This window comes from Emys orbicularis, chromosome 19 (genome assembly GCF_028017835.1).
Source record: "Emys orbicularis isolate rEmyOrb1 chromosome 19, rEmyOrb1.hap1, whole genome shotgun sequence".
Lineage (NCBI taxonomy): Eukaryota > Metazoa > Chordata > Testudines > Emydidae > Emys > Emys orbicularis.
In genome coordinates, this window is record NC_088701.1 from 2971392 (window position 1) to 2998814 (window position 27423).

At 57.2% G+C, this 27423-nt stretch overlaps 1 protein-coding gene across 1 annotated transcript; it reads right to left on the bottom strand.

The window, feature by feature from the left end:
- Window positions 1-410: 410 nt before the first annotated feature.
- MAN2B1 (mannosidase alpha class 2B member 1) lies at window positions 411-26706 on the bottom strand. Its single transcript, XM_065419363.1, is given in 25 exon segments — window positions 411-898; window positions 1197-1299; window positions 1879-2028; window positions 3339-3575; window positions 3880-3960; window positions 7321-7408; window positions 7960-8061; window positions 10096-10214; window positions 12716-12833; window positions 13349-13446; window positions 14168-14386; window positions 15179-15295; window positions 15537-15644; window positions 16005-16114; window positions 16626-16704; window positions 17133-17253; window positions 17803-17885; window positions 18320-18436; window positions 19413-19555; window positions 20165-20297; window positions 20650-20843; window positions 23187-23360; window positions 25034-25136; window positions 26637-26670; window positions 26672-26706. Coding segments are annotated over 25 exon segments (2994 nt in total). The 3' UTR covers window positions 411-770.
- Window positions 26707-27423: the final 717 nt, after the last annotated feature.

Sequence of the window (27423 nt, forward strand, 5' to 3'; positions counted from 1 at the left end):
TCTTTCCCCCCCCCCCCCCCCCGAGCCTCCGTGCGGCCGGCCATTAAAACAAGGGTGTCTCCTTTTTACGTACAAGCCCAGACTCGTGTCATGCTTCTGTGTGGGGCACGCAGGGGGGAGCTCAGCCCCCTCCCCACCACTTCCCAAAGCAGGCACCGAGAGAGCCCCCCAGCCTGGCAAATCTTCTTCCCTGCCTGGGCTGAGGAAGGGTCCCATAGCCACAGCCCGGCTGGACGCCAGGCAGGATGGTGGAGCTGCTCTGCCTCAGTTTCCCCATAGGCAATTGATCAGGCATGTGGGGGGGAGTTGGGACTCCTGGGTTCTACGCGCAGCTCTGCCCCTGCCCTGGTGTGTCCCCTCTGCCTGCATCCCCCGAGCAGGACTCCACCACGAGCACCTAGACTGAGGTCCTTGTTTATTAACAGTGGCACTTAGACCCACACTACGCCGGCCTCAGGCTGAAGGGGCAGGTGGGTAGAAATCAGAGGCTGTGCTGAGGAGTTGGGGGGGGGGGGGGGGGGGCTGGATTCTGCCCCCTTCTCCCCCGAGGCTGGCACTGCCTTAAAGCAGGGCCTGACAGGTGCAAGTTTGGTTCGTGCTGGGTCGCTTTCCAAGGCAAGCCTCCCAACAGCCAGGATGTGCCCCCCCATTCCCACCAGTCAAGTTCTCAGGTGGGCAGGGCCCCACCTGGCTGAGGTGGGGGGGGCCAGCAGTTCAGGGCTCCACCTGGACGGCTTGATCCTGGGACGGAGGTGGGGGGCTGGCTCCCCCTACAGCTCCGCCTGGCCCCCACTGGGGCCCGTGTACTGGATGGTGGCCAGGAAGGTGCGAATCTCCATGGGCTGCAGCGTGACTCCCAGCGGGTTAAGCCGAGGGTAGGGCTGGCGCCTTGCTGCACCTGGGGGAGGAAGCCAGGGGTTAAGGGCCCGGGGGCCAGCAGAGGGGCCCTGGGCTTAGAGGCTGCCAGTTTTTCCACGGGAGGGTGGACACAACCTTCCCCTGTGTCTGTGAGCCCCCCCCACCCCATGAGTACAGCTGAGGAGCCCACCCACACTAGCCTCCCCACCCCACAAGGGGCCAATGTGCCAGCTGCCCACCCTCCCCTAGGTAAGGGGGCAGGCGCTGGCTGTGCTGTGCAGGGGGGGGGGACACTGCTCCATGCTCTAGTGCTGGTGGGGGGGGGGGGGGTGACCTACCTGTGGCTGGCCTCCAGTTGAGCCGGTTCATGGCCTCTCGCTTCTGGTTGGCCACCAGGTTCATCTCCTGCAGGGAGGTGATGGTGAAGGAGGAGAACAGGTGCTGGGGGGGTGGGGAGAGAGACATGGTCAGCAACTTCCTCAGGTGAACCCTGCCCCCTGCTGGCCACCCCCAGACCTGCAGGGGAGTAGGCAGCAGCAGCTCCACACCCCACCCACCCCGACACAGGGGACTCCCGCAGTCTGGTGTGAAAACAGGATTCTGTGCTGGCCGTCCTCAGCCTCTGGGTGGGGCTGCTCATTTGTGCTCCACCCCAGAGCTGGCTGCATTTCAGTGCCAGGAAGGGGAGCCCTGTGGAGACAGCAGCACCCACCTCTGGGGGGCAGGGGTTAGCATCAAGTGGGTGAGGGACCCCTACATCAAACAGCTGCTACACCTCGTGTCTAAGGATCCCTTTCCCCGTGTGGATGTGAAGCCATCTCTGGTGTGGGACAGGGCAGCTGTTTTACACAAGTTATACTGGTGTGATGCTAAGATCCACCCCAGAGGTGGCTGCATTGCAGCACCAGGCAAGGGAGCCTGAGCCTGTCAAGTGCTTTAGATGAAAAATCCTCCAGGCCAGTGGCTCAGCAAGTCCCTACGCTGCAGCCCAGCCCCTGCTGCTGGCTGTCGGGTCCCTACCAGCAGGTCGACAGTGATGGGCTGGGAGCCGTTGGCGCTCTCCCCTCTCTCAAACTGGTGCTCCAGGCGGATGAGGACGGAGCTGGGGTCCCACTGGGCCAGCGTCAGGAGATGGATGGAGGGGGGAAGCGCTTGCTTCAGAGCAGAGAACTGGGGAGGAAGGGGAGACGCGGCGTCAGGCTGCCAGAACAGCGCCACCCAAGGGAAAGTTTCGGCAAACTAGAAAAGTCACCACCCAACCCTGAACTATTTCAGTTCCCCAGGCTGCCCCGGTGCCTGCAGGGCAGCGCAGGGTGGATACAACCTGCTCCCCTTCTCCTCCAGGGGCTGGCCTGGGGCTCCCAACAGGCAGCACTGTCCCCCTACCGCTGAGGGAAGGGGGGTACAGAGGGAGCCCTGCTTTCAGCAGAGAGCAGCTGCCTCGTCACAACCCCTCAGTTTACTTGAGCCCTCAATTTTCTGTCGAAGAGCAGCTTGGACAGAACATGGGGTGATCGGCCCAGCTGCCCTCACGAGTGAGGCACCCCAGCGCAGGTTTCACAGGGGGCATAGCCCCATTTGTGGAAGGGGGTCATGCGTCCCCCCGCCCCCATCCCCTGAGCAGGGAGCGCAGGGCACAGGGCCATCAGCTCTAACCCTTTTCATTAGCAGATCTCAAAGCACTTTACACAGGTCAGGCTCATTAGCCCCATTTTACAGATGGGAAAACTGAGGCACCGAGGGGGGCAGGGACTTGCCCCAGGTCACTAGCAGAGCTGGCAATAGAAGCCAGGCCCCTCAGTGCGCTACCCACTAGACAACACTGCACAGTCCCTTCCAGGCAGCACCGATTGAAAACAGGTCCCCGGAGTAGAGCTGGGGAGGGGGGATTTGACAAGCTTTGTTTTCACACAGCGAGTTGTTTAGCCAGGGATGGCTACTGCCAACTTAGCAAAGGGGGGAGAGGAGTTTAAAATCCAATTATATTTAAATATCGCTGACTTAACCCTAAGTCCTAGCCAGGAAGAGGGCGAATCCCCCTCCCCCATCTGAAATTTTCCCAGGGGAAAAAACTGGAGTCGTCCTCCCCCCAAAGGGATTTTGCCCCCAGCAATTTTCCTGCCTGAATTTAACCTAATGAGCAGAGAGGAGGCATCCACTCCACATGGGGGGTGCTTGGCCATGATGGGGTTAACCTATAGTTCCCCATAGCCTGCCCCTGGGGTTTTGGGGAGGGGGCAGGAGCTGTAGGACTGGGAGAAGGGGGAGAGGTACGGCGATCAGAAAGACAAGGATTTCTCTCCTTGTCCAGCCCAAGGAGCCCTGCCCTGGAGGGAGGTGAGGTGGGAGCTGAATCTGTGTCGAGCAGGGCTGAGACCCCCCACACTCGTTTCACAAGTGGGGAACAAGCAGCCCCTGGCAGGAGTCAAACCAGCGGCTCACCGTCCCCCTCCCTAAAGCCCAGAGCCCTGCCCAGGCACCTGCTTGAGGCTGCGCTGCCCCCGGTGGAAGGAAGGGCCCCCGCCAGGGGCCAGGACCAGCTGGGGCGCCATGAACTCCTGCTGGGCCTGCAGCCGGTGCCGATCAGCCGAAGACTCCACCGTGTCCAGGAAGACGAGGTGCCGGCCCCTCACCACCAGGCCGTCGTTGTAGACCCCCGGCTCCAGCAGGGGCTCCCCCACCCCACGGTTGTCGTCGTAGAGCAGCCGCCGATGCACCTGGCCGCAGGGAGGGAATGTCAGAGCAGCTGCTGCACTGGGGGCTGAGAGCGCCCCCTGCTGGACAGCCCTGGGCACTGCACGCTGCAAGGGATCACAGTGCTAAGGGCGCCACCTGCTGGTGCAGCCCTGCTTCTGCAGGATGGGGAGGATACACAGGCCCAGAACAGAGGGGGGTGGTGGTGTTGGGGTGGGGTTTGGGGGGGGGATTGGAGTCCATCCTATCTCCTCCCCATCCACCTCTGCAGGCGGGTGTGAGAGGGAGGAGCCCAGGGCAGGATTCTCCCCCGCCCCCATCTCTCACCATGAGCTCCACGGAGCCATCGGCCACACTGCTGCCCCCCTGCGAGCGATCCGTCAGCACCGTCAGCTGGAACTTCTTGTTCTAGAGAGAAGAGGGAGCCCAGAGCTAACCGAGCGGGCGAGGCCCTGCCGGGCAGGGTCACTCACCCGCTCCCTCCAGCAGGGGACATTGGGAGCAGCCCCCGCACTTCCCCCCCCAAAGCAGCTCTCCTGCTCTTCCATCCTCTTGTGCCTGCCTGCAGCTTCCTGACCCCTTCCTGGGCTGCATTCCCCGTCCCTCTTGTTTGGGGGGGGGGGGTCGAGCAGATAGCCTGGGGTCCAGGCAGGAAGCACTTTGGGGGGGGGGGGGGGCTGCGTTTCTTCCTTCTGGAATAGCCTCCCTCGTGTGTGTCTGCAGCAGCACCTCCTGCGACGCTATGCTCCATATTCCTCATAGTGATATTTCCATATATGATTGTGGCATAATTATGATGCATTTTGCACAAGATGGGTCATGTGAGGTGTCCTTGGAACAGGGCTGATTTGCTGAATATGATTATCCCCTTGGGCTGCATATAGCATGTTTGTATCTGAAGTTATAAATACTGGCTGGGTGTATTTCAGATGCGCTTAGTCTGAGGCTGTGTCTACACTACGCACCTTCGAGCGACCCAGCCGTGCCGCTAAACGGCGCGCAGTGTAGCTGCTGTTTGTTGGCAGGAGAGAGCTCTCCCACCGACAAAAATCTTCCACCCCCAACAAGCGGCGGTAGCTGTGTTGGCAGGCGAGCGCTCCTGCCGCCAAAGCTGTTCACACCAGCACTTTTCCTCGGCAAAACATTTGTCGTTCGGGGGGGAGGGGTGGTTTTTTTCACACCCCTGAATGACAAAAAGTTTTGCTGACGAAAGTCCAGTGTAGACAAAGCCCGGGTGACACCCACAGCCAGCCTTTCGGGTACAACAGTGAAGAAGCTAGACAGGGCTGATGCACTTTGAACGGGCTTGGCCTGCCTGTAAACGTTTCAACCAGCCTGTAAGTAACGGCTGCTGTAACCCAGCCAGGGCATGAACCCAGACCATGTGATACCGGACTCCATGTTGGGTACCTGTAGCTTTTCACAAACTGGGTGGGAACTGGTTTTGGAACAAAGGGTTCCCGCCCTATGTTAAAGCTATATAAGGTGGGGTGTGACGTCATCTAGGGGCCTCACTCCCCACATAAGAGAACTCCTGGAAACACGTGAGGAGCAAAGAGTGAACTGGGGGCAGTGCTGGACCCAGGCTCAAGGGATTTCTAGCCTGGGTATGGAAATCTGGTGGCCTCCTTGTATCAGCAGCCGGGCTGAGAGATTGCGAATTCCTATCCAATCTGTCATTTTAGGTTTCGTTTGCAGTTTTGTTTATTTACTTTTTGATCGGTTTGCTATCACTTAAAATCTTTGTAGTTAATAAACTTGTCTTTTGCTTTATCTAACCCAGTGCGCCTTTGAGTGAAGTGTCCGGGGAAAAAATCTCAGCTTGGTTAACACAGGCTTGTTGCATTTTCCTCTCCACATTGAGGGAGAGGTGAACTATTTATGAGCTTACATTACACAGATCGCTGTGCAGTGCAGGACAGTATAATTTTGGGTTTATACTCCAGTGGGGGGTGCGTGCCTGGGGAGCTGGGAAATTGGCTGGTGTCTGCTGTGTGCACTCAGGTAACCTTACTCTTGGGGGAATTCTGCACCACTGCGCCTTTGCAGAATTTATGCCCCTGCAGATTTCTTTGCTTCCACACAGAAAAATGACTAACGGGGAAGCAGAGGGAAGCCACCAGCGTGGTCATGTGACCCTCCCCAGCAGTATGTTTCAGGGGCCCAGGGCAGCCGGCAGAGAGGTAAATCACTGTGGGGCAGGGGGTGAGACTGGGGAAGGCCCGGCTGGTGGCTCCTACCCTGCGCCGGGCTCAACTGCTAGTCCCGGCTGGGCTGGGGAGGATGGGACGTCCTCGGCATCTAGGGCCGGGTCAGACCCACCCCTAGATTTCTCCCCTGGCTGCAGGAAACTATGCAAAGTCCCCCCCTCCCCTGCTCCCTGCACCTATTGCTCCTGAGCTGTAGAGGAGGGATCCCTGTACAGGGAGCTGCTCCCCCATCTGTCTAAACCCCCCCCCCCCCGTGCAGCCAGACCCCCTCATACCCTCCCGTCAAGCCTCACCCCCCCACACTCAGACACCCCCCCACTCCACCTGCACCATCCTGACAAGCCACCCCACCAAGCCCCAACCAGCTGCATCTGGCTCCCCGCTCAACTGAGACCCACTCCCGAGCTCTATCCCCCTCACACCCAGACCCCCCCCCCGCTGAGCCCCAACCACCTTCCCCTGGACTCCCCCGCCGAGTCCCATTAACGTTGCACTCAGAAACCCCCCAACAAGCGCCTGTGCATCCAGATTCCCCCACTGAGCCGCCTGCACCCAGATTGCCCCACACAGAACCCTTTCAACCCACATCTGGATCCCCACACACTGAGCCCCTCCACACTTGGATCCTGCCTTGCTGAGCCTGCCCGCTCACCCCTGGGGCACCTGGCACGGAGGGGCAGGGGCCTGGGGTGTTTTTGGGGCAGGCCGGGTCCCTGCGCTGTGTCAGGGTTGGGTGCAGCCTCACCGCTGAGTATGTGTCTCGAGTGGAAGCTGCACCGTGATCTCCCACCTCTGCGCAGCCAGTGGCCAGTGCTCCCCAAGGCCACGCTGGAGCTTCCATTTATTTAACAAATAAAATGTACAGAATTTTAAAATACTGTGTGCAGAATTGTTAATGTTTTGGCGCAGAATGCCCTCAGGAGTATCAGGTAGCTCAGGCTGGGTGTGGGGCACCACCTGCTGTCGTGCTGGGTGATAACGGGGCCTGGTGAGGCTGGCTGTATCTCCGGCACAGCAGTGTGGGCAGGGCCAACCCAGCTGTGTCCCCTAGAGGGGCGCAGTGCTTCCCAGACTGCACCCCGGGGCTGGCCACCCGTCACACTCATCTCTGCCTTTCCTCGAGCCGCTGCATGGGCCAGAGCGGATCTGAGGGCGTGGGAACGAGGGACCAGCAGCACCACCTGCTGGCCAGCACTGGTGTCTGCAACTCCTGCCCCCCAGGATCTTGTCCATATCTGGCACCCACCCCTGTAGGAATCAAGCCCTCGCCATCTTTAGTGTATTTACCCTCCCATCCCGTCCCTGTGCAGACAAGGCAGTGCTATGATCCCTGTTTTATCGATGGGGAAACTGAGGCACAGGGGCACGACGTCACAAGCTCCCACAGGGGAGTCGGTGGCAGAGCCAAGAACTGAAGACCCAAGCGAGTGTCGCTACCCACTGAACCATCCCTGTCTCTCCAAAGAGAGGAATCCCCCCCAACACACACACACACACACACACACACTGAGCGATGGGGAGGGGACCCAGCGAGATGCTGGCAGGGGCCCCCTGGTACCTTGATATAGATGCGACTGTTGACGGGATAGTAGTTCCCAGCCACCGGCTCCGTCTGGCTCAGGTTCCACGTGGCTCGATAATCCCGCCTGCCGTGAGCATCAGAGCCCCATTAAGCCCCGTGTCGGCCATCTCCCCCCTGCCCCCAATCCGGGGGGTAGGGCCGGTTCGGGCTGTGCAGTCCAGGGCTCTGGGCAGATCCCGAATGACAGCTCCCAGCCCGGCCCTGGCTGGGGAATGGACTGTTCCCTATACCTAGCCCTGGGGTACCTCACATGCTGCACAGTCTGCGTCTGACACCCCCCCAGGGGGAGGCTGCCAGCTAACCAGGAAAGGGGGACGTCCAGGGCTCGTTGGAGTAGGTCACGCAGGGCCCTCCATTCAGGGACCTCAAACAATAATTAAGGCCTGGAGGTTCATTAAGACACAGCCTCTTTTTCCCGAGGGGAGAAAGACTCGGTAATTCAATGGAAGACACGAGAATGGAGCCCAGGAGTCCTGACTCCCAGCCCCCCCCCCTCCCCTCCCAGAGCTGTGGGGAGAACCCAGGAGTCCTGACTCCACCTTGGAATCATCCCCTCCCCTGCCCAGGAAGGATCACCCCACTCCCAATGTCTCGCCACCCCCCGCTGCCCTTTACCTCCGCTCCAGAATCTCCCGCCCGTTGGAGTCCGTGTAGAAGCGTCCGTCTGTCTGCAGGGACGTCTCGAAACGGCTGATGATCTCCTTGCCTAGCCCGTCGCTGCGGCAGAGGGTGCAGCAGGGTCAGACGTGGGGTCTGGCAGCACACGGATTCCCCCACCCCCGACACACTTTCTGGGGCTGGTCTGACATTTTCCATCTCAGCTGTGTCGATGGGAAAGGTGGGGGGAGGGGCTCCCCTTGAAAAGCATCATGGGGACGGACCAACGGATGTTCCGTCAAAACTCCCAAATATCTGCATTTGGCAGCGCTGCTGCAGTGCCTCCCACTTTATAAACCTGGCTCCCTGGTCAGACTACATCTCCCATGCGGCGCCAGGGCCTCCCATGGGCAAATCTAGTGCCCATCTATAAAAAGGGAAATAAAAACAACCCAGGAAACTACAGACCAGTTAGTTTAACTTCTGTGCCAGGGAAGATAATGGAGCAAGTAATTAAGGAAATCGTCTGCAAACACTTGGAAGGTGGTAAGGTGATAGGGAACAGCCAGCATGGATTTGTAAAGAACAAATCATGTCAAACCAATCTGATAGCTTTCTTCGATAGGATAACGAGTCTTGTGGATAAGGGAGAAGCTGTGGATGTGGTATACCTAGACTTTAGTAAGGCATTTGATACGGTCTCGCATGATATTCTTATCGACAAACTAGGCAAATACAATTTAGATGGGGCTACTATAAGGTGGGTGCATAACTGGCTGGATAACCGTACTCAGAGAGTTGTTATTAATGGTTCCCAATCCTGCTGGAAAGGCATAACGAGTGGGGTTCCGCAGGGGTCTGTTTTGGGACCGGCTCTGTTCAATATCTTCATTAACGACTTAGATATTGGCATAGAAAGTACGCTTATTAAGTTTGCGGATGATACCAAACTGGGAGGGATTGCAACTGCTTTGGAGGACAGGGTCATAATTCAAAATGATCTGGACAAATTGGAGAAATGGTCTGAGTTAAACAGGATGAAGTTTAACAAAGACAAATGCAAAGTGCTCCACTTAGGAAGAAAAAAATCAGTTTCACTCATACAGAATGGGAAGAGACTGTCTAGGAAGGAGTACGGCAGAAAGGGATCTAGGGGTTATAGTGGACCACAAGCTAAATATGAGTCAACAGTGTGATGCTGTTGCAAAAAAAGCAAACATGATTCTGGGATGTATTAACAGGTGTGTTGTGAGCAAGACACGAGAAGTCATTCTTCCGCTCTACTCTGCTCTGGTTAGGCCTCAATTGGAGTATTGTGTCCAGTTCTGGGCACCGCATTTCAAGAAAGATGTGGAGAAATTGGAAAGGGTCCAGAGAAGAGCAGCAAGAATGATTAAAGGTCTTGAGAACATGACCTATGAAGGAAGGCTGAAAGAATTGGGTTTGTTTAGTTTGGAAAAGAGAAGACTGAGAGGGGACATGATAGCAGTTTTCAGGTATCTAAAAGGGTGTCATAAGGAGGAGGGAGAAAACTTGTTCACCTTAGCCTCTGAGGATAGAACAAGAAGCAATGGGCTTAAACTGCAGCAAGGGAGGTCTAGGTTGGACATTAGGAAAAAGTTCCTAACTGTCAGGGTGGTTAAACACTGGAATAAATTGCCTAGGGAGGTTGTGGAATCTCCATCTCTGGAGATATTTAAGAGTAGGTTAGATAAATGTCTATCAGGGATGGTCTAGACAGTATATGGTCCTGCCATGCGGGCAGGGGACTGGACTCGATGACCTCTCGAGGTCCCTTCCAGTCCTAGAATCTATGAATCTATGAATAATGCACCACCTCCTGCCCCCAAGAGGGGAGGCTGTGGTGCATCATAGGAAATGTAGTCCAACCAGGGAGCCCAAACCAGAGAGAATGGAAACTTTGAACTACAATTCCCACAGCGCATTAAGGCAGCCCCCGCCCCAAGAGGGGAGACTGTGGTGCACCATGGGAGATGTAGTCCACCCAGGGAGCCCAGCCCCCAGAGGAAAATGGGAGCATGAGGCACCAAAACTACAACTCCCACAGAGCATGGCAGCAGCCCCTCCAAGTTGAAATTACTTTGGTCTACAGGCAGTTTCCTGTGGCAAAACCCTTCCATTTCCCACACTCACTCTATAGGGATGGGCCCCACCGTCCACTCCAGCTCCACATAGGCCTCCCCAGCATAGAGCCGCACCACCTGCGAGCACCACGAAGAGAAGTTCTGGTAAACCTCCTGCACCAGCTTGTTCTAGAGCAGAGAGAGAGAGAGAGAGAGAAACGTGTGTGCAGGATCCCCTCGCCCAGCACTGCCTTGCAGCCACTTAGAACATAAGAACGGCCAGACTGGGTCAGACCAAAGGTCCATCTAGCCCAGTATCCTGTCTTCCGACAATGGCCAATGCCAGGTGCCCCAGAGGGAATGAACAGAACGGGGAATCATCAAGTGATCCATCCCCTGTCGTTCATTCCCAGCTTCTGGCAAACAGAAGCTAGGGACACCATCCCTGCCCGTCCTGGCTAATAGCCATTGATGGACCTATCCTCCGTGAATTTATCTAGTTCTTTTTTTGACCCTGTTATGGTCTTGGCCTTCACAACGTCTTCTGGCAAGGAGTTCCACAGGTTGACTGTGCGTTGTGTGAAGAAATACTTCCTTTTGTGTGTTTTAAACCTGCTGCCTATTAATTTCATTTGGTGGCCCCTAGTTCTTGTGTTATGAGAAGGAGTAAATAACATTTCCTTATTTATTTTCTCCACACCAGTCATGATTTTATAGACCTCAATCATATCTCCCCTTAGCCATCTCTTTTCCAAGCTGAAAAGTCCCAGTCTTATCAATCTCTCCTCATACGGCAGCCGTTCCATCCCCCTAATCACTTTTGTTGCCCTTTTCTGAACTTTTTCCAAATCCAATATATCTTTTTTGAGATGGGGCGACCAGATCTGCACGCAGTATTCAAGATGTGGGCGTACCAGGCATTTATATGAGGCAACATGACATTTTCTGTCCTATTATCTATCCCTTTCTTAATTATTCCCAGCATTCTGTTCACTTTTTTGACTGCCGCTGTACATTGAGTGGATGTTTTCAGAGAACTATCCACAATGACTCCAAGATCTCTTTCTTGAGTGGTAACCGCTGACTTAGACTCCATCATTTCATATGTATAGTGGGGATTATGTTTTCCAATGTGCATTACTTTGCATTTATCAACATTAAATTTCATCTGCCATTTTGTTGCCCAATCACCCAGTTTTGAGAGATCCTTTTGTAGCTCTTCGCAGTCTGCCTGGCACTTATCTTGAGTAGTTTTCAGAGAGGCAGCCGTGTTAGTCTGTATCCACAAAAAGAACAGGAGTACTTGTGGCACCTTAGAGACTAACAAATTTATTTGAACATAAGCTTTCGTGGGCTACAGCCCACTTCATCGGATGCATAGAATGGAACATGTAGTAAGGAGATATATATATATATACATACAGAGAACATGAAAAGGTGGGAGTTGCCCTACCAACTCTAATAGCTAATAGCTAATCTTAATTAATTAGCCTCTTAGACTTGGTAGGGCAACTCCCACCTTTTCATGTTCTCTGTATGTATATATATATCTCCTTACTACATGTTCCATTCTATGCATCCGATGAAGTGGGCTGTAGCCCACCAAAGCTTATGTTCAAATAAATTTGTTAGTCTCTAAGGTGCCACAAGTACTCCTGTTCCTTTTGAGCAGTTTTGTATCATCTGCAAATTTTGCCACCTCACTGTTTACCCCTTTTTCCAGATCATTTATGAATATGTTGAATAGGACTGGGCCCAGTACAGACCCCTGGGGGGCACCACTATTTACCTCTCTCCATTGTGAAAACTGACCATTTATTCCTACCCTTTGTTTCCTGTCTTTTAACCAGTTTCCAATCCATGAGAGGACCTTCCCTCTTACCCCATGACAGCTTACTTTGCTTAAGAGCCTTTGGTGAAGGACCTTGTCAAAGGCTTTCTGAAAGTCTAAGTACACTGTATCCACTAGATCCCCCTTGTCCACATGCTTGTTGACCCCCTCAAAGTATTCTAGTAGATTGGTGAGGCATGATTTCCCTTTACAAAAACCATGTTGACTCTTCCCCAACAAATTATGTTCATCTCTGTGTCTGACAATATTGTTCTTTATTATAGTTTCAACCAGTTTGCCCGGTACTAAAGTCAGGTTTACAGGCCTGTAACTGCCAGGATCACCTCTTCTGGGTTAGGGCATGAGGGGGGGCACAGTTTAGAGTAGGATCCCTCACCAGATGCTGAAATGCAGCTGACTCTGGGGCGGGGTGTTAGCAGCCCACAGCACCTCAGCACAACGTTGGAGGAGAGTAACGAAGGGATCCTGGATTCAGTTGGAAGTGCAACGAGGTGTGATTGAAGGATCCTGAAGGGGGTTAGCTTCGACTGAGACATCACGATAAGGTTAAGGAACATGCCAGGGGATCTTCAATGGCCATTAGCAGGTGGGACCTTAGTTTTAAGTCTTACCCAAGAGCTAGCATCTCTGCTCTAACCCCGCGGACTCCAGTCCCCCAGACGGACTTGGGAATAGAACCCAGGCATCCTGGCTCCCAGCCGCCCCCCTGCTCTAACCGCTAGACCCCCCCTCCCAGCTAGCTCAGGGCTAGTGACATAAGGGAATCGGAGACAAGAGACTTCGGCTCCCACGCCCAGCCCCCTGGAGTTCCCACACCGGGGATGCCCCCGCCACCTACCTTCACCAAGTACGTGTGGGCTCGCCCAGCCACACGGAAGGGCTCGGAGCGGTTGGGCCTGAAGATATATGCCCCGGAGGCCTGGGCGCTGTCATCATTGCCAATGCTGGCGTTGTACCTTGGGCGGGGCAAGAGGGGGGCGGATGGTGAGAGAACGTCCAATCAGCTGCCCAGAGCACCATGAGGCCCAATGCCATGCCACGAAGAACCCCCCCCCGCACACAGACCCCGCACTGGCCAAGGGATCGAACTCCCCCTCCTGGGAGCTGGTTATTACCCTGTTTTACAGATGGGAAAACTGAGGCACAGAGAGATGGAGAGGAAGGTATTCACTCGTGCTCAAATGTGAGTCAATGACAGAGCTGGAAATAGAACCCAGGAGTCCTGATCCCCAGCCCCCACTGCTCTACCCACTAGAGACCACTCCCGCCCCAGAGGTGGGGATAGAACCCAGGAGTCCTGATCCCCAGCCCCCACTGCTCTACCCGCTAGAGACCACTCCCGCCCCAGAGGTGGGGATAGAACCCAGGCGTCCTGATCCCCAGCCCCCACTGCTCTACCCGCTAGAGACCACTCCCGCCCCAGAGGTGGGGATAGAACCCAGGCATCCCGACTCCCCCCCAGCTCACTGACCAGAAGAAGTTCTGAGACACAGGCAGCGAGATGCTTTTGTCCAGGTTCTGAATCTCCATCAGGAGCCCAGTGCCCGGGTCGAAGAGAACCCGGAGGTGCTGTGGGGAAGAAGGCGAGAACGTCAATAGACCATAACCCGGGGGACAACCCACCGCAGGACCCCTCATTCCTCCACCTCCGATTACCCTCCCCTCCGCCTGGGGGTCGCCCGGAAGAGCCGCCCTGGGTCACACAGTCCACTCCCCACCCGGTCAGATCCCCCCATTCAGAAACGAATCAAGTGCCATCTTAAAGCTCGTCAGGTTGTTTACCTCCCGCTGCTCCTGGTGGAGGCTGTTCCAGACCCGCCTGCCTCGGATAGTTAGAAACCCGCTTCTCATTGCCAGCCTGCACGGATTCCTGGCCCGTTTATCTCCCTTTGTTCTTGTGCCAACATTATCCTTTAGCTTCAATAGTTCTTCCCCCTCCCTAGAAGCCTATTGCACTAGGGGCTGTATGTTATTTATTAGGTGTATTACGGTAGTGCCTCCAGCTCCAGTCATGGGCCTGGGCCGTATTGCGCTAGGCGCTGTACAATATTTATAAGGGGTATTACGGTAGCGCCTCGGAGCCCCAGTGATGGTGCTGGGCGCTGTACATTATTTATGAGGTGTATTACGGTAGCACCTCAGAGCCACAGGCACGTACCAGCTGGAGGTGGACAGACAAGAACAGAGACAGTCCTGGCCCCAAAAGAGCTGTCTGCTCCCTTGCCTTAGGAAGTAAAACTGACCCGACAAAGTGAAACTGACCAGGCTGCACCCTTGCTCAGGAGAGTACCTCATTCTGGATCTCCCTGGGGGGCCAGGCGCCCACCCGGGGCTGGGCCTGCTCCCGGATCCGCTTGGCCAGCCTGGAGCGCAGGTCCCCGCTGGCCGTTTTTGAGACGGTGTAGGAGCTGTAGCCCAGGGGAGGGGCCGAGGCAGGGAAGATCAACTCGTGGGTGGCGTCTCCCCGGTCTCGCCTCACCGCCCGGGTGAAGTTTGAGACGGGGACAACCTGGAAACAGAAAGAAAAACCATCTGAGGCCCAGCTGGTGCCGCATGGGGACACCACAGGACGGATGCAGGGAGCTCGCAAGTTAAGCAGAGTCAGGCTTGGTTAGAACGTGGATGGGAGACGGCTGCTGTCAGCTCCTCAGCACTCTCCCCTCACAGTCAGTGCTGGCCCCAATGCCACAGAGTGATGCTAGGGGGCGCTGCGCTGCAGAGAGAGGGGTGGGAGCTCAGGAGGGGCCACTCCCCACTTGGGGTCACTGCTGGCCGCTAGGGGGCGCTATGCAGCAGGGCGTGGGAGCTCAGTAGGGGGCACCGACCCCAATGCCCCAGTGTGGTGCTAGGGGGCACCTGGCTTTCTAGTAAGATTTAAAAACCAGGTGATGCCTTGTGCTCATTACACAGCCCCTGGCGCTTTCCCCGGCGTGGCGTTAACCCGTCAGTCCCCTGCAGCCTATTTGCCGGGCACAGGGAGCGGTGCCAGCTTGGGAGCACACTATTGCCCGGGACCAAGTATGTATGGGCACCATCGCCCCCTAGAGGATGCAATCAGACCTGCTCGAGCGCATGCAATCATACCGCCCTCTAGTGGTGGCAGCATGCAGAGCCGTTACGAGCTGCAATACTGCTGCCGCTAAGAGATCCTCCTTTTGCTAGATGCCAGAGCCCAGTCCCAGCTAACGACTGAATCCCCTGCAGGCCCACGACACGGGGGGGAGGGGGGGATGGAAACAGGTCAAGCGTGCAGCCGCAGGGAGGAGACAAAGAGTCAAGAAGGAAGACGCTCTGGCCCTACCTCATTCGGCACCGTCTGGCCGTTGGGATCTGTCACCGAATACGAGGCTCCCTTCACCGGCAGCCGGACGTTCCAGCTCACACGCCGTCCCAGCGGGTTGTAGAGGATCACCATGAACTGGACAGACAGATCCAGGTTAGCGGGACGCCCACCTGATCCTCCCCACCGCCAGCCAGAGAGAGCGGGCGCTATTCACTGGCTGAGCCCAGAGAGGAGAACAAGCCGTCCTACATCCACAAGGTAAGAGCCAGTCTCCTCCCAGCTCAAGTAGCGACCTGCATTCTTGGGCTGGTGGAGCTGGGTTCTAGGCCTGGCTCCCCTCCCGCGCCCGCGGTCTACACAACAGCAAGGTCCTTACGGTGCCGGAGGATTCGGTCAGCGGGCACACGCTGATATTGAGGTAGTTGCAATAGATGAAGTTCTCCTTGTTGCCGCTGATGCTGGCCAGAGCGTTACTGACCAGGACCTGCAACGAGGAGAGATGCCTCCCATCAGGTGAGAGACGAGAGATTCACCCCCACACACACGCATTCCAGGGGGGCGCTGTGCTGCTGGGAGCAGGATGGGGGGCGCCCTCCCCTCACAGTCAGTGCTGACCCACAGCAGCTTCCTGTGGAGAAGACTAGGGGGGTCCCCTTTAAATCCCCTTGCCCGGCACTGAGATGCAGCCACCTCTGGGGTGGGGCCATAGCAGGTCCTTGGCTACTCCGACACCCCCGCAGGCTGCCTTTTCCCTGGGCCATCCTGCCTCGGATGCTCACTGCAGGGACTAGAGGAGGCAGAGTCAGGTTCCGGGATCTCTGGAGGGGAACAGGGTGCCACATACCTGGCAGGCGTCCCAGCCGGCAGCCAGGCGCTTGGCGTAGTCATTCGCCACGTGCTGCTTCTCCGTCCCGCTGACGGCGTCGTGATGCTGGGCCACTGCCATGGCCTGGCCTGTGGGGGAGCCGGGGCGTCAGGGGCGGAACAGGGAGCTGCGCCAAACCCACCGGGTGGGACAATGCGGGGGGCAGGGAAAGGGGGATTGTGGGGCCAGACAGCCCCCCCAAATCCAACCTCTCCAATGGGGGCTGGGCCTGCACCTCCCCTGCCTGGCCTGAAGACTCCCCCCGGGCCCCAAGCTCCAGCATCAACTTGGCAACTTGCCTAAGGCGACACAGACAGGAGTAGAACCCAGGAGTCCTGACGCCATCCCCTGCTCTAACCACTAGACCCCACTCCCCTGCCAGAGCCAGAGCCCAGGAGTCCTGCCTCCAATCCCTGCAGCACTGGTCCATGTGGGCCACATTGCTGGACGTCTGTGTATGGAGAAAGCAGCACTGCCCTCTGCTGGCTACGATAGGAGCTGTTCCTTTGCTCCGTCTCCCCCTAGTGGCTGCAGGGGGCAGGATACGTTTGGGGGGGAATCCCGATAACGGGGTGATTCACGGCGCAGCGGCTCACGTACGGAGCACGGCGCTGTCTCCTTTCCCGTAGGGACCCGTCCTCGCCACCGGACCAGCCAAGGCTTCCAGCTGGTTGCAAACCTGCAAGGGGGGGAGGGGGAGCAGTGATGAGAGAACATTTATCCGCATCCGGTAACCCTCCAGGAGGGACTCGCCACTCCCATTTCATAGAGGGGGAAACTGAGGCACGGAGAGGGGATGGGGCCTCCCCAAAGTCGCACAGAGCCAGGGATTGAACCCTGACTCCCACCACCCCCCCACTCTAACCACTAGACCCCACTCCCCTCTCAGAGCTGGGGAGAGAACCCAGGAGTCCTGGCTCCCAGCCCCTCTGCTCTAACCACTAGACCCCACTCCCCTCTCAGAGCTGGGGAGAGAACCCTGGAGTCCGGCCTCCTAGGCTCAGACCTCCTCTCTGTCCCGCTCAGGACAGGGTGCTGGGAAGACCAACAGGCAGCAGGTCACAGGGAGAAGGGGCGTGGGTGGGATCCCGGACTCCCTGCCCCCACCTGTAGGAAGTTGTTGCTCAGTCGCTCGTAGCGCTTGAAGGCCGGCCGGCTGGTGAAGTAGCCTGTCCAGAAATGGTGCGGCCCGTCAGCGTAAGGGAAGAAATCGTCGTATTTGAGGGACCTGCGCGACACCAAAGAGGGTCCCCTCTGCGACTCATGGGTCCAGGAGACCCGGACTTACTCCCTTCCCCCTCCTCAATCCACCCCACCCGCACACCGCCTGGCCAGAGGGGGGTAGCCAACCAGTCAGTGCCACAGCTCAGCCCCTGCACCCAGCACCAGCCACTCTCAGCGCCTGAGGAACAGAGAGGAGGGTTATAATGGCATGGAAGAAACTAATGAGAGATGTGCTCTTTTATATACTCCAGTGTGGCACTAGGGGGCGCTGTGCTGCAGGAAGCAAGGTGGGGGGCTCAGCAGGGGGCGCTCTGCCCTCCCAGTCGGTGCTGACCCCAATGCGGCACTAGGGGGCGCTGTGCTGCAGGAAGCAAGGCGGGGGGCTCAGCAGGGGGCGCTCTGCCTTTCCAGTCGCGGCTCCATCATTACCCCTCCAAAGGGGACGCACCAGGGGTTGGCAAGCCCATCCTCTCCGCCCTAGCCTGGCGGGGGCAGGACAGCGCAGGCCACCCCAGGTGGGTTCCCGCCAGCCCCACCCGGCCCCAGCGCTCACCACGACAGGTTGGCTTTGAAGAGTTCCCACAGGTAGCAGGTGGGGGTGGAGTAGAGCACGTGAACCTGGCTCCCGTTGAGTTGCTGGAAGAGACACAAGGGGGCGGAGGGAGCGGGTTTGGCGATCGCACCAGGTGGGGGGCTGGGCTCTGTCGTCCCCTAGTGGCCAGTCAGGGTAAGGCGTCTGCTGCAGCCTGCCGCTCCCAGAGCCCAAGGACCCGGGTTCGAGCCCAGCCGTTGCCCAATCACAGCAGAGCCCTGCCGAGTGCAACGGGCCTCCTGCCTGGGCCATGTGGCTGCCCCCAGGGGCTTGGCCTGTGGGTCAGGAAGTGGGAGCCCAACCCTCTGCATCTGGAACGGGGAGCCTCTCCCGGCCCAGCAGGCATCCCAGGCGGGTCCCCACCTGACAGGGGGAGCCCTGCCTAGCAAGGGGCTCCTAACCCCCCCCACACACACACTTGCAGTCCCGGGGGGGGACTCCCTTCCCCCGCCCCCAAGGGGCTCCTGACCCCCGTTACCTGCGCGTTGACGTGTTTGATGAGCTTGTCCATGTTCTTGTACCACAGGTTGGCGTTCTCGTACTGGAAATCCGAGCCCATCGTCATGACGATGTGCTTAGTGCGGTAGTGCTTGGCCTGCAAGGAGACAACGGGAGGAGACACTTGAAGCTCCCCACTCCGAGGCGCCCCCGGCTCGGTACCCAGATCCCGGGGTAAGGCGTCCCCATGGCGAGCGCCTGGCAGGCAGCCGTCGGTTCCGCTTTCCCCACGGGGAAGGTCAAAATTGTTTCGGCAAAACTGAAATTTTTTCCCCGCAGGAAATTCTGGTTTTGCAAAACAGGCGTTTGGCGGAAAAGTCATTTTGACGCGTTTCTGACCTGCTCTAGCAGGGAGCTGCGGGGCAAGGGTCCCGGGGCACTGGGCCGACACACCCGTCACCGGAGCGAATGACCGAGAGCGCCTGGAGACTCCAGGGAGGCTCCCCCAGTGCGATCTTGGGGCGGAGGAGGAAAATGGGGACTGGTCCCAAATATTCAGCTGTGTATTGCAGCCGGACAGAGACTGGCCGCATGTCATGGGGGCTGAAGCTGTCCCTGGGGCAATCCCATCCCGCTCCTTTCTGGGGCTGGTCCGTTATTACCTAGTTCCATGCTCTACCGGCAATTATTACACCAGGGACAGAAACGGCGTCCGCCCATGCAGTGGTGAAGCTAACCATGGAGCCAAGAAACTCACGTCCCCCAAAAGGGTCTACACTACAGCGCGCCTCTGGCTGTAAAATGACACTTGTGACTTTCCCCCATGGACCAGCAATTCCCCACCCGGCTTATCAATTCCCCACCCAATCCCCAGGCAGCCTCTAAGCGCCAGCCAATCGCAAGAGTCGGCCACGAACAGCTGAGCATCCCAGTAACTTATCCAAGCTCAGGCACCAGCCGAGATAGGAATCAAACCCAGGAATCCTGACTTCCAGCCCCCTGCTCTAACCACTTCCCCTCCCAGAGTCAGAAATAGAACCCAGGAGTCCTGGCTCCCAGCCCTTTGCTCTAACCCCTAGGCATAAGGGCAGCTGGCTGCAGAGGGTCACCCCCACTCCCTTCCCACCTCTCACCTGGGCAGCTGCGGTTCCCAGGAAATATGCCACCAGGCTGTCCACGTTGTTCTCATCACTCGCATCGTCCACGATGGGGCTGTCGGAGCAGAACTGGTCCCAGCAGAGGGACAGGGGCGGGTTGTAGCCGTTGGGGAGGACACCTGGGTGGAGGAGGGCAGGGGGAACAAGATCACCGGGGGCATGGGCACCTGGGCGGGATCCAGCCAGTTATGTGAGGGATGATGTGGGTGTCGGGGGCCAGCACAGAGCCAGGACCCATGGGCGGCTCTGCCCCGTGAGGCTCCCCCAGGGCAAAAGGAACTGGCCTACAGGGGTGCAAACACCAGGGAGGGAGGGGGGAAGATCAGACTGCATCCAGCCAGGAGTGCAGGCCAGGCACCCAATCTCTGCCCCCACGCCCCGGACTAGGGGTGCCACCTCTGAAGTACAAAAAAGAGGGGGGGAGGGACAAAAAAAGCCCAGGGGGAGGGACCCCCAGGCCAGCCCCTCTCCTCCCCTCCATTCCAGGCCCCCAGCTGGACACCCCAGATCCCATCAGGTGGGTCGGCCTGGGGGCAGCCTTCCTGCTTCTGCCACTGCCTCCCCCTCAACCATGAGTCGCCCCCCCCCACACCCATGGGGCCCACCCATCTGCCAGCCCTGGCTGCCCATTGGCGCATGGCACTGTCTGTGGCACAGGTGCCCCGCCCCCCAAAATTGGGACTTGGAACGTCCCGGGAAGACTTGCCAGCACCCCCACTCCAGCTCACCGGTGAAGAGGTCGGCACCGGGTGGCTGCAGGCTGGCGCTCGCTCTCCAGATCTGCTCCATCTCCCGCAGCTGCTCCCGGTTGGCTTTGTCCTGGTAATCCAGGCGGCCGAAAAAGAAGCCGTCGAAGCCCATCTGGAAAGGGGACGGGGGGGGAGGGGGTATCAATGCCAACAGCCTCAGGGAGCCAGCAAACACTGAGGCAGCAGCATGGCCTTGCGGTTAGAGCGCTGGACGGGGACTCGGGAGACCTGGGTTCTATTCCCAGCTCTGCCATGGGCCTGCTGGGTGACCTTGGGCAAGTCCCGCCCCTGCTTCGTGCCTCGGTTTCCCCACTGGAACGTGGGGATAATGCTCCTGACCTGCACAAAACACTTTGAGACCGGCTGGTGGAGAGTGACACGCTGTCCCCAGCAGGCTACCCCCTTGGCCTCCAAAGTCTCTGCCTGTTGGGGGGCAGTTCTAGACTCCCCCCAGAGGACCTCACCTGGGCGAAGAGGGAGGCCTGCTCTCGGGAGTGGCCGAAGGGGTCGATGTGCCAGGCGGCGCGAGGCCGGCCACACTCCCCGAAGGTCTCCTGTAGGAAGCGCAGCCCCAGCGTCATCTGGTCGATCATGGCGTTGTAGTGGGCGGCTGCCTCATCGTTCATGCACCAGCCGCCGTTGATAAATTCCAGCCGTCCTGCGGGGAGGGGGAGGGAGAGGGGGTGGGTCACCCTCAGCGCCAGGCGAGCAGAGAGGCCGGGGCACCGCTGCGGTCTGCAGCTGCCTGGCAGCACTGGGGAAGGAGAGAAGCCAGGGACCTTCTGAGGGGGTGGGACAGCGCAGACAGAAGATGGCACAGGGCAATTGATCCACACAAGCAAACACTGTGTGTGTGTGTGTGTGTGAGGCAGACACACACACACATGGGCTACCCACAGTCATAGCTAGGAGTGTCTGTGATCTGCTTTTTTACACCATGCCAATAAAGATCTGAATCAAGTTGTGCGAGAGACACAAGATGACCCAAGCAAACGCCCCACACGCATGTTTTTGACAGAGACACACCCCAGCCATTTGCTCCCTCTGTGCGTGTGTGTTGCGAGGTACCCACCAGTACAGGCAAAGGGTCAGTGTGGGAGAGCGAGACCCACACACTGGGACGGGCACAGGTGCATACAGTACAGGCCAATGCAGGGATCTGACATGTGCTCGCACACACACACGGAGTTTGGCTGGGTTGTTGTGTATCAGGCCACGCACGCCCACTGATTGGCCCAGGCATATTATCTGGGCATGTGTCTTTCACACACACGGGCCATGGGCCTGTAGTGATGTTGCACTCCATATGCTTTATACAAATATGTTTGTAAGTGTCAGGTTTCAGAGTAGCAGACGTGTTAGTCTGTATCTGCAAAAAGAACAGGAGTACTTGTAGCACCTTAGAGACTAATAAATTTATTTGAGTATAAGCTTTCAGTTGCATCTGATGAAGTGGGCTGTGGCCCACGAAAGCTTATGCTCAAATAAATTTGTTAGTCTCTAAGGTGCCACAAGTCCTCCTGTTCTGTTTATAAGTGTGAACATGATGTAACTGGAATATGCTTTATGCTAAGGTCTCTGGTAAGGTATCATTACAAAACTTATAATCGACTGAGTGTGCTCATCCTGTTTGTATGAACGTATCCTTCTTGTATCTGAAACTCGGAATATGAAGTACAACTCTGAGGGCCTCTGTAATTATGCAAAGTGGGGGCCATTAATGGTGGTTTAGAATCTCGATGGCTCCCATTGACCAGGACAATTGATTGTAAATGGTTTGTTTACCTGCAAGCTGGCCTGTGTGTGTCAGAAGAATGAGGCCTTACAGTGACATGTGACCAGGTCAGATGATACTGGAATCCATCTTAAACCTGGTGCTTTTCCATTGAGAAGGAGGGGTGGGGACCCAGAGAGACAAAGGATTCCCGCCTTGTGCCAAAGCTATAAAAGGGGGAGCAGGACAAGGAGGGGTCCAGTCATGAGAAAGCCCCTGCTTTTCACCTAAGATGCCTGCTGGAACTAACAAGGACTGTACCAGGGGAAAGGTTTGGGCCCAGACTAGGAAGGAGTCTAGTCTGTGAAAGAAGCTTATTGGAACATCTCCGAGGGTGAGATTTACCTGAAATCAGTTTCTTAGTGTATCAGGCTTAGACTTGTGTGTTTTTGTTTTATTTTGCTTGGTAACTTACTTTGTTCTGTCTGTTATTACTTGGAATCACTTAAATCCTACTTTTTATAATTAATAAAAATCACTTTTGTGTATTATTAAACCCAGAGTAAGTGATTAATACCTGGGGGACCAAACAGCTGTGCATCTCTCTCTATCAGTGTTACAGAGGGTGAACAGTTCATTAGTTTACCCTGTACAAGCTTTATATAGAGTAAAACGGATTTATTTGGGGTTTGGAGCCCATTGGGAGCTGGGTGCTGGAGATAGGTGACCTGCTGAGCAGGTTTTGATTAAAGTCTGCAGCTTTGGGGGTTCAGACCCTGGGTCTGTGTTGCAGCAGGCTAGCGTGCTGGTTCAACAAGGCAGGGTTCTTGAGTCCCAAGCTGGCAGGGAAAACAGGCTCAGAGGTAACTTCAGCACATCAGGTGACAGTCCCAAGGGTGTCTCTGTGACCGAACCATCACACACACACGCCCACTGATTGACCCAGGCATATTATCTGGGTGTGTGTCTTTCACACACACGGGCCACGGGCCTGTACTAGTCAATATTGCACAACATACACCCAGGAGCATATGCCTGGGGAGGGGGGGAGAGAGAGAGAGAGAGAGAGAGTGAGTGTCAGTGTGAGAGAGAAACACACACACACACACACACCCCAACTGAGGCAAAGAATCCCTGTGAGCGTCTGTCTCTCCCTATCTGTCCCACCTACGCAGACACCCTCTGTATGAGCGGGTGGGGGACATCACCAGGCCCAGCAGTGCAGGTCACACCGTCTTCCGCCGCAAGAGCAGCGCCCGGCTGGCCGGCCGGCGCGGGATCCCTTACCCTCGCTGACCAGCTGCCTCACCGCCTGCCGCGTGGACTCCGCCTGCAGCCGCCACCAGCGGTAGAAGAAGGCCACCTCGACGTAGATAAAGCGCTTGGTGGGGTCGGCCAGGAGCTGGGGGATGACGGAGTCCAGGATGTACTGCACGCCGGCGTGCTGGATGTCGTTGCGTGCTGCGGAGGGAAGGCAAGGGGCTGAGCGGAGACGTCCAGGGACTCACAGAGCAGGGACGGCAGCGGAGCCAGATCCCCCCCGACCCAGCCACAGCACCCCCAGGAGGGCGGGATCCCCCACCTTGCCACAACACCCGCAGCGCCCCTCCAGAGGGCTGGATCCCCCCCGGCCATGGCAGCACCCCTGGGAATCTCAGATCTTTCTGTCTCTCCAGAGCAGGGATAAGCACCCTTCCCCATAACTGCTCTGTACACCCCCCCCACCCCGCCTCTCCTCCAAGCACCTCCTGCAGTTCAAAATCTGTCTCCCCCCCGAGCAGGGACAGCATCAGGGTGAGATCAGCTTGCACGCACAGCGCCCCCTGGAGTCTCACCCATCAACCAGCCAGCCCCCACCCCATGGCCCATTCCCCACCCACTGAGTCAGCCAGTCCCTCCCCCCCGCCCCCTGTTGAAAGGCCCGCATGACCTAGGCTTCTGCGTAAGTCACGCCCGTCCTGCACGGCTTTCTCTATGGCCTGAGAGATAAGATGCTCCAAAGGCATTAATGTTTCCACTAACTATGTGCTGGCCTTGACTGATGTCATGGAAAAGCCACCCATGTGAGACACGGCCTCTAAAAGGTGACGTTAATATCCTGGTGAGTAAGACCACGGGCTTATTATGGCCGGGGGAGAACAGCGGGGGAATGACAAAGGTTCAATATGTTTGTTCCTTGGCCTGCCAAGAACTGATACAAAATGCTCAGAGGAAGCATGATCTAATGATTGGGGGGGGGGGGGGGGGGAGGCGCTACATTCCTGGCTTCTGGGAGAGGAGTGGGATCTAGTTGTTAGAGCACAAGGGTGGGGGAGCCTGGGATTCAGGACTCCTGGGTTCTATTTCCAGGTCTGGAGAGGGAGCAGGGTCTAGTGGTTAGAGCGGAGTGGGGATTTCAGGACTCCTGGGTTCCAATCCCCACTCAGATTCACTGTGTGACCACAGGCAAGTCCTAGGACGCTTAGTCCGTGAGTGCCTGTGAACTGCCATGAAATATTCTGGCAGGCGACACAGACTTTATCTAGCATCTGGCAGGGAGGCGAGGTGGAGCTTCCCCCAGGCCTGGAGTAGGTCCCTACAGCACAGCCAGGGTTGGGAGGTGCTCGCTACCTCCATCAGCAGCAGAGGTCGTAAGTATGCTGACGAGATTAAGATAGTGCATCTCTGAGCAGCGCTTCCTCCCCTGCCCACACCTTGCCGCAGAAAGGAGCCCTCCCTCAGCTTAGACTCATGCAGGGTCACAGCCAGCTCTAAACCCAGCAGAAACAGGGATCAGATAGCGACACTGGCCTTCAGATTTGATCCTGCTGCGTGGGCCAGCTGGCTTAGTGTTTGGGGAAAGGAGATCCAGGGTCTCTCTGTTCTCTGGGACACAGGAGAGCCAGAGTCTATAATTCCTGGCTCTGCCACTGGCCTACTGGGTGACCTTGGGCAAATCGCCTCGCTCTGTGCCTCAGTTTCCCTACCTATGAAATGGGGATGACAATACTGACCTCCTTTGTCAAGTGCTTTGAGATGTACTGATGGCGAGCCCGAGGTAAGAGACAGGGATTAACCCACTGAGTCTGACGGCAGCAGCTCCGGTGTATGGAAACCCTCCCTCCCGCCCCTTGCGCGCCATCTCCGCCACATACCTCCATAAAAATACTGATCCACTGTTTTCAGCCAGCCCACATCGTTGTGCGTGTGAGGGATCAAGTGGACATTCAGCATGTCTGCTTTAGTGGCCGGGCAGGACTATGAGGAGAGAAATAACCAGACATGCTGCGAACTGGAGGGAAAGGCCGCAGCGTACAAACAAACCTCATTGTAAGGGTGCTCGGGGCCAATATCCTGCAGATAGGAGATACCGATCTGAATGGATATTGCTTGGTGTAGCCAAGAAAAGACGCTAGAGGTGGAAAGAGGCAATTGTCTTCTTCACAGCCCCCTGCTCCGAGCCGGACTGCTCCCTGCACTAGATTCTCCAGGGCTTTGGACAAACAGCTACTGAACAATAAATCACACACCAACAGCAGACTGAAGGAGTTTTTTCCATCGATGTAGTTAATCCACTTCTCTGAGAGTCAGCAGCTAGGTTGACAGAAGGATTCTAGCTGTATCTACACTGGGGTTAGGTTGTCCTAAGTCCAGCGCTCATGGCACTAACTTTTTCACAGCCCCGAGCGACAGAGCTAGGTCAGTCTAAGTGTTCAGTGTAGACCAGGGGTACCTGGCTGGGGAGTCAGGACTCTTGGGTTCTAGCCCCAGCTCTGGGAGGGAGGCAAGGTTGGTGGTTAGAGCAGGGAGGCTAGAAGTCAGGACTCTGGGGTTTGATCCCCAGCTTGGTAGGGAGAGTGATGTCTAGTGGTTAGAGCAGGTTAGAGCTGGATTCTACTGTCCCCAGCCTTGAGCCGCAGGCTCTCCAGCTGTAAAATGGAAAGATGTCACCCTGGCCAAGGTGCTCAGCTTTGCAGAGCTCACAACGGGAGATCGCTAATTATCATAATCATCATCTCACCGAGAGGAAGTGACAGTTTAGGGAGATGGGGGGAGGAAAGGAAGAGGAACAAAATGCAGAAATAGACAAAGGCACCAATCTGCACAGTATTAACCCCCTAACGCCCCCACTGCTAGGGCTCTGCCCAAGCTCATGCGTTCAGTGCTCCCTGTTTTACTGAACGGGAGGGGTGGGGGGTGACCCTCGAGATGGCTACTTATCTGCTACTGGGACTAAGCATTGCTTTGAGCCCCCAGCTGCCCGCCACGGCCCAGAACTGGGCGGAGGATGTGAGTGTAGGTGTGTGTGTGGGGGGGATCAGATGCAGCCACTGCAACGCCAGCTAAACTCTGGACTGTCCTGCCTTCCCCACCATGGCTCACAAGCTCCCCCAAAACACAAGAGCACCCCCCCACCACAGAAGCTCATCCCCCCTTTCACCCCCCAGTCTCAGAACCCCCAATGCATCTGGGCTCTCCTCTCATTCCTCCCCCACCTCTCAGAAACACCTCCCCGTTCCCCGAGCCCCCCTTCCCCAACCCTCCTTCACCTGCTCCCCCCCCCCGAGATCTCCCCTATCCTCCCACCACCACCCACTTCCCAGAGCCCTCTAATGCCTCCCCTTCAGTCAAGCCCCCCTCCAGGACCCCCCCGATTCTCCTCCACGCTTCCTCCTCCCCCTTTTCCCAGACCCACCCTGCTGCCCCCTTCCTCCGCCAGGGCCCCCTCACCCGTAGCCCCTTGGCCCCTCCCCTCACCTCATAGCCACAGCCGGCTGCAGCCGCCCCAGCAGCCCACGCCCAGGATCAGCCCCACGGGCAGCCCCATCTTCCGCCTGCAGCCTACAGACCCTTCGCCCGGCAGGCAGCTCCTGCTATCATGTGACCAACCCTTCACGTGACTCCCTGAGCACGGAATCCCCCTTCGAGCCTCGCCCCCTCCCCCCTACGCAGGAGCCAATCCGAAGGGAATGGGCGGGGCCACGGCCTTCATTCATACATAAAAAGCGTCAATGCAAGCAAGGGACGCGCTGATTGGCTGAGGGGCGAGGGGCGGGGCCAGATTGGAGGGAAGGAACGAGGGAAAGGTAACAATTGTAATTGACAGACCATTCCACCTATCATGTGCAAGAAGGCGGAAGAAAGGGTGAGGGCGAGGACATAATACTGCCAGCTTCTAAAAGGACCAATGGGAAGTAGATCAAATTGATTGACATATCCGAACACCTACCAGTTGCAGAAATAAAGCGAAGCTCACAAGCCCCGCCTTTTATTCCAGAGACCAATAGGCTAGCTGGGAATGCTTGAGGGACAGTTGAAACCGCCTCTCACATGCAGGGACAGCCGGCAACAGTTATTAAGCAGCGGCCGGTTCCCGTCTTCCAGGAGCCCGCGCTGGGCTCTGATTGGTAGAGAAGATTGGCAGGGAACTCAGCCAATGAGGCGTCGAGTAGCGTTGCAGCGTGAGGGGCCTCCCTCGCTAGGCCTGTGGCTGTGAGACCCCGCCCCCCCAGGTCAGCCCCAGCCGGGGCGCAGTCGCCCAAGA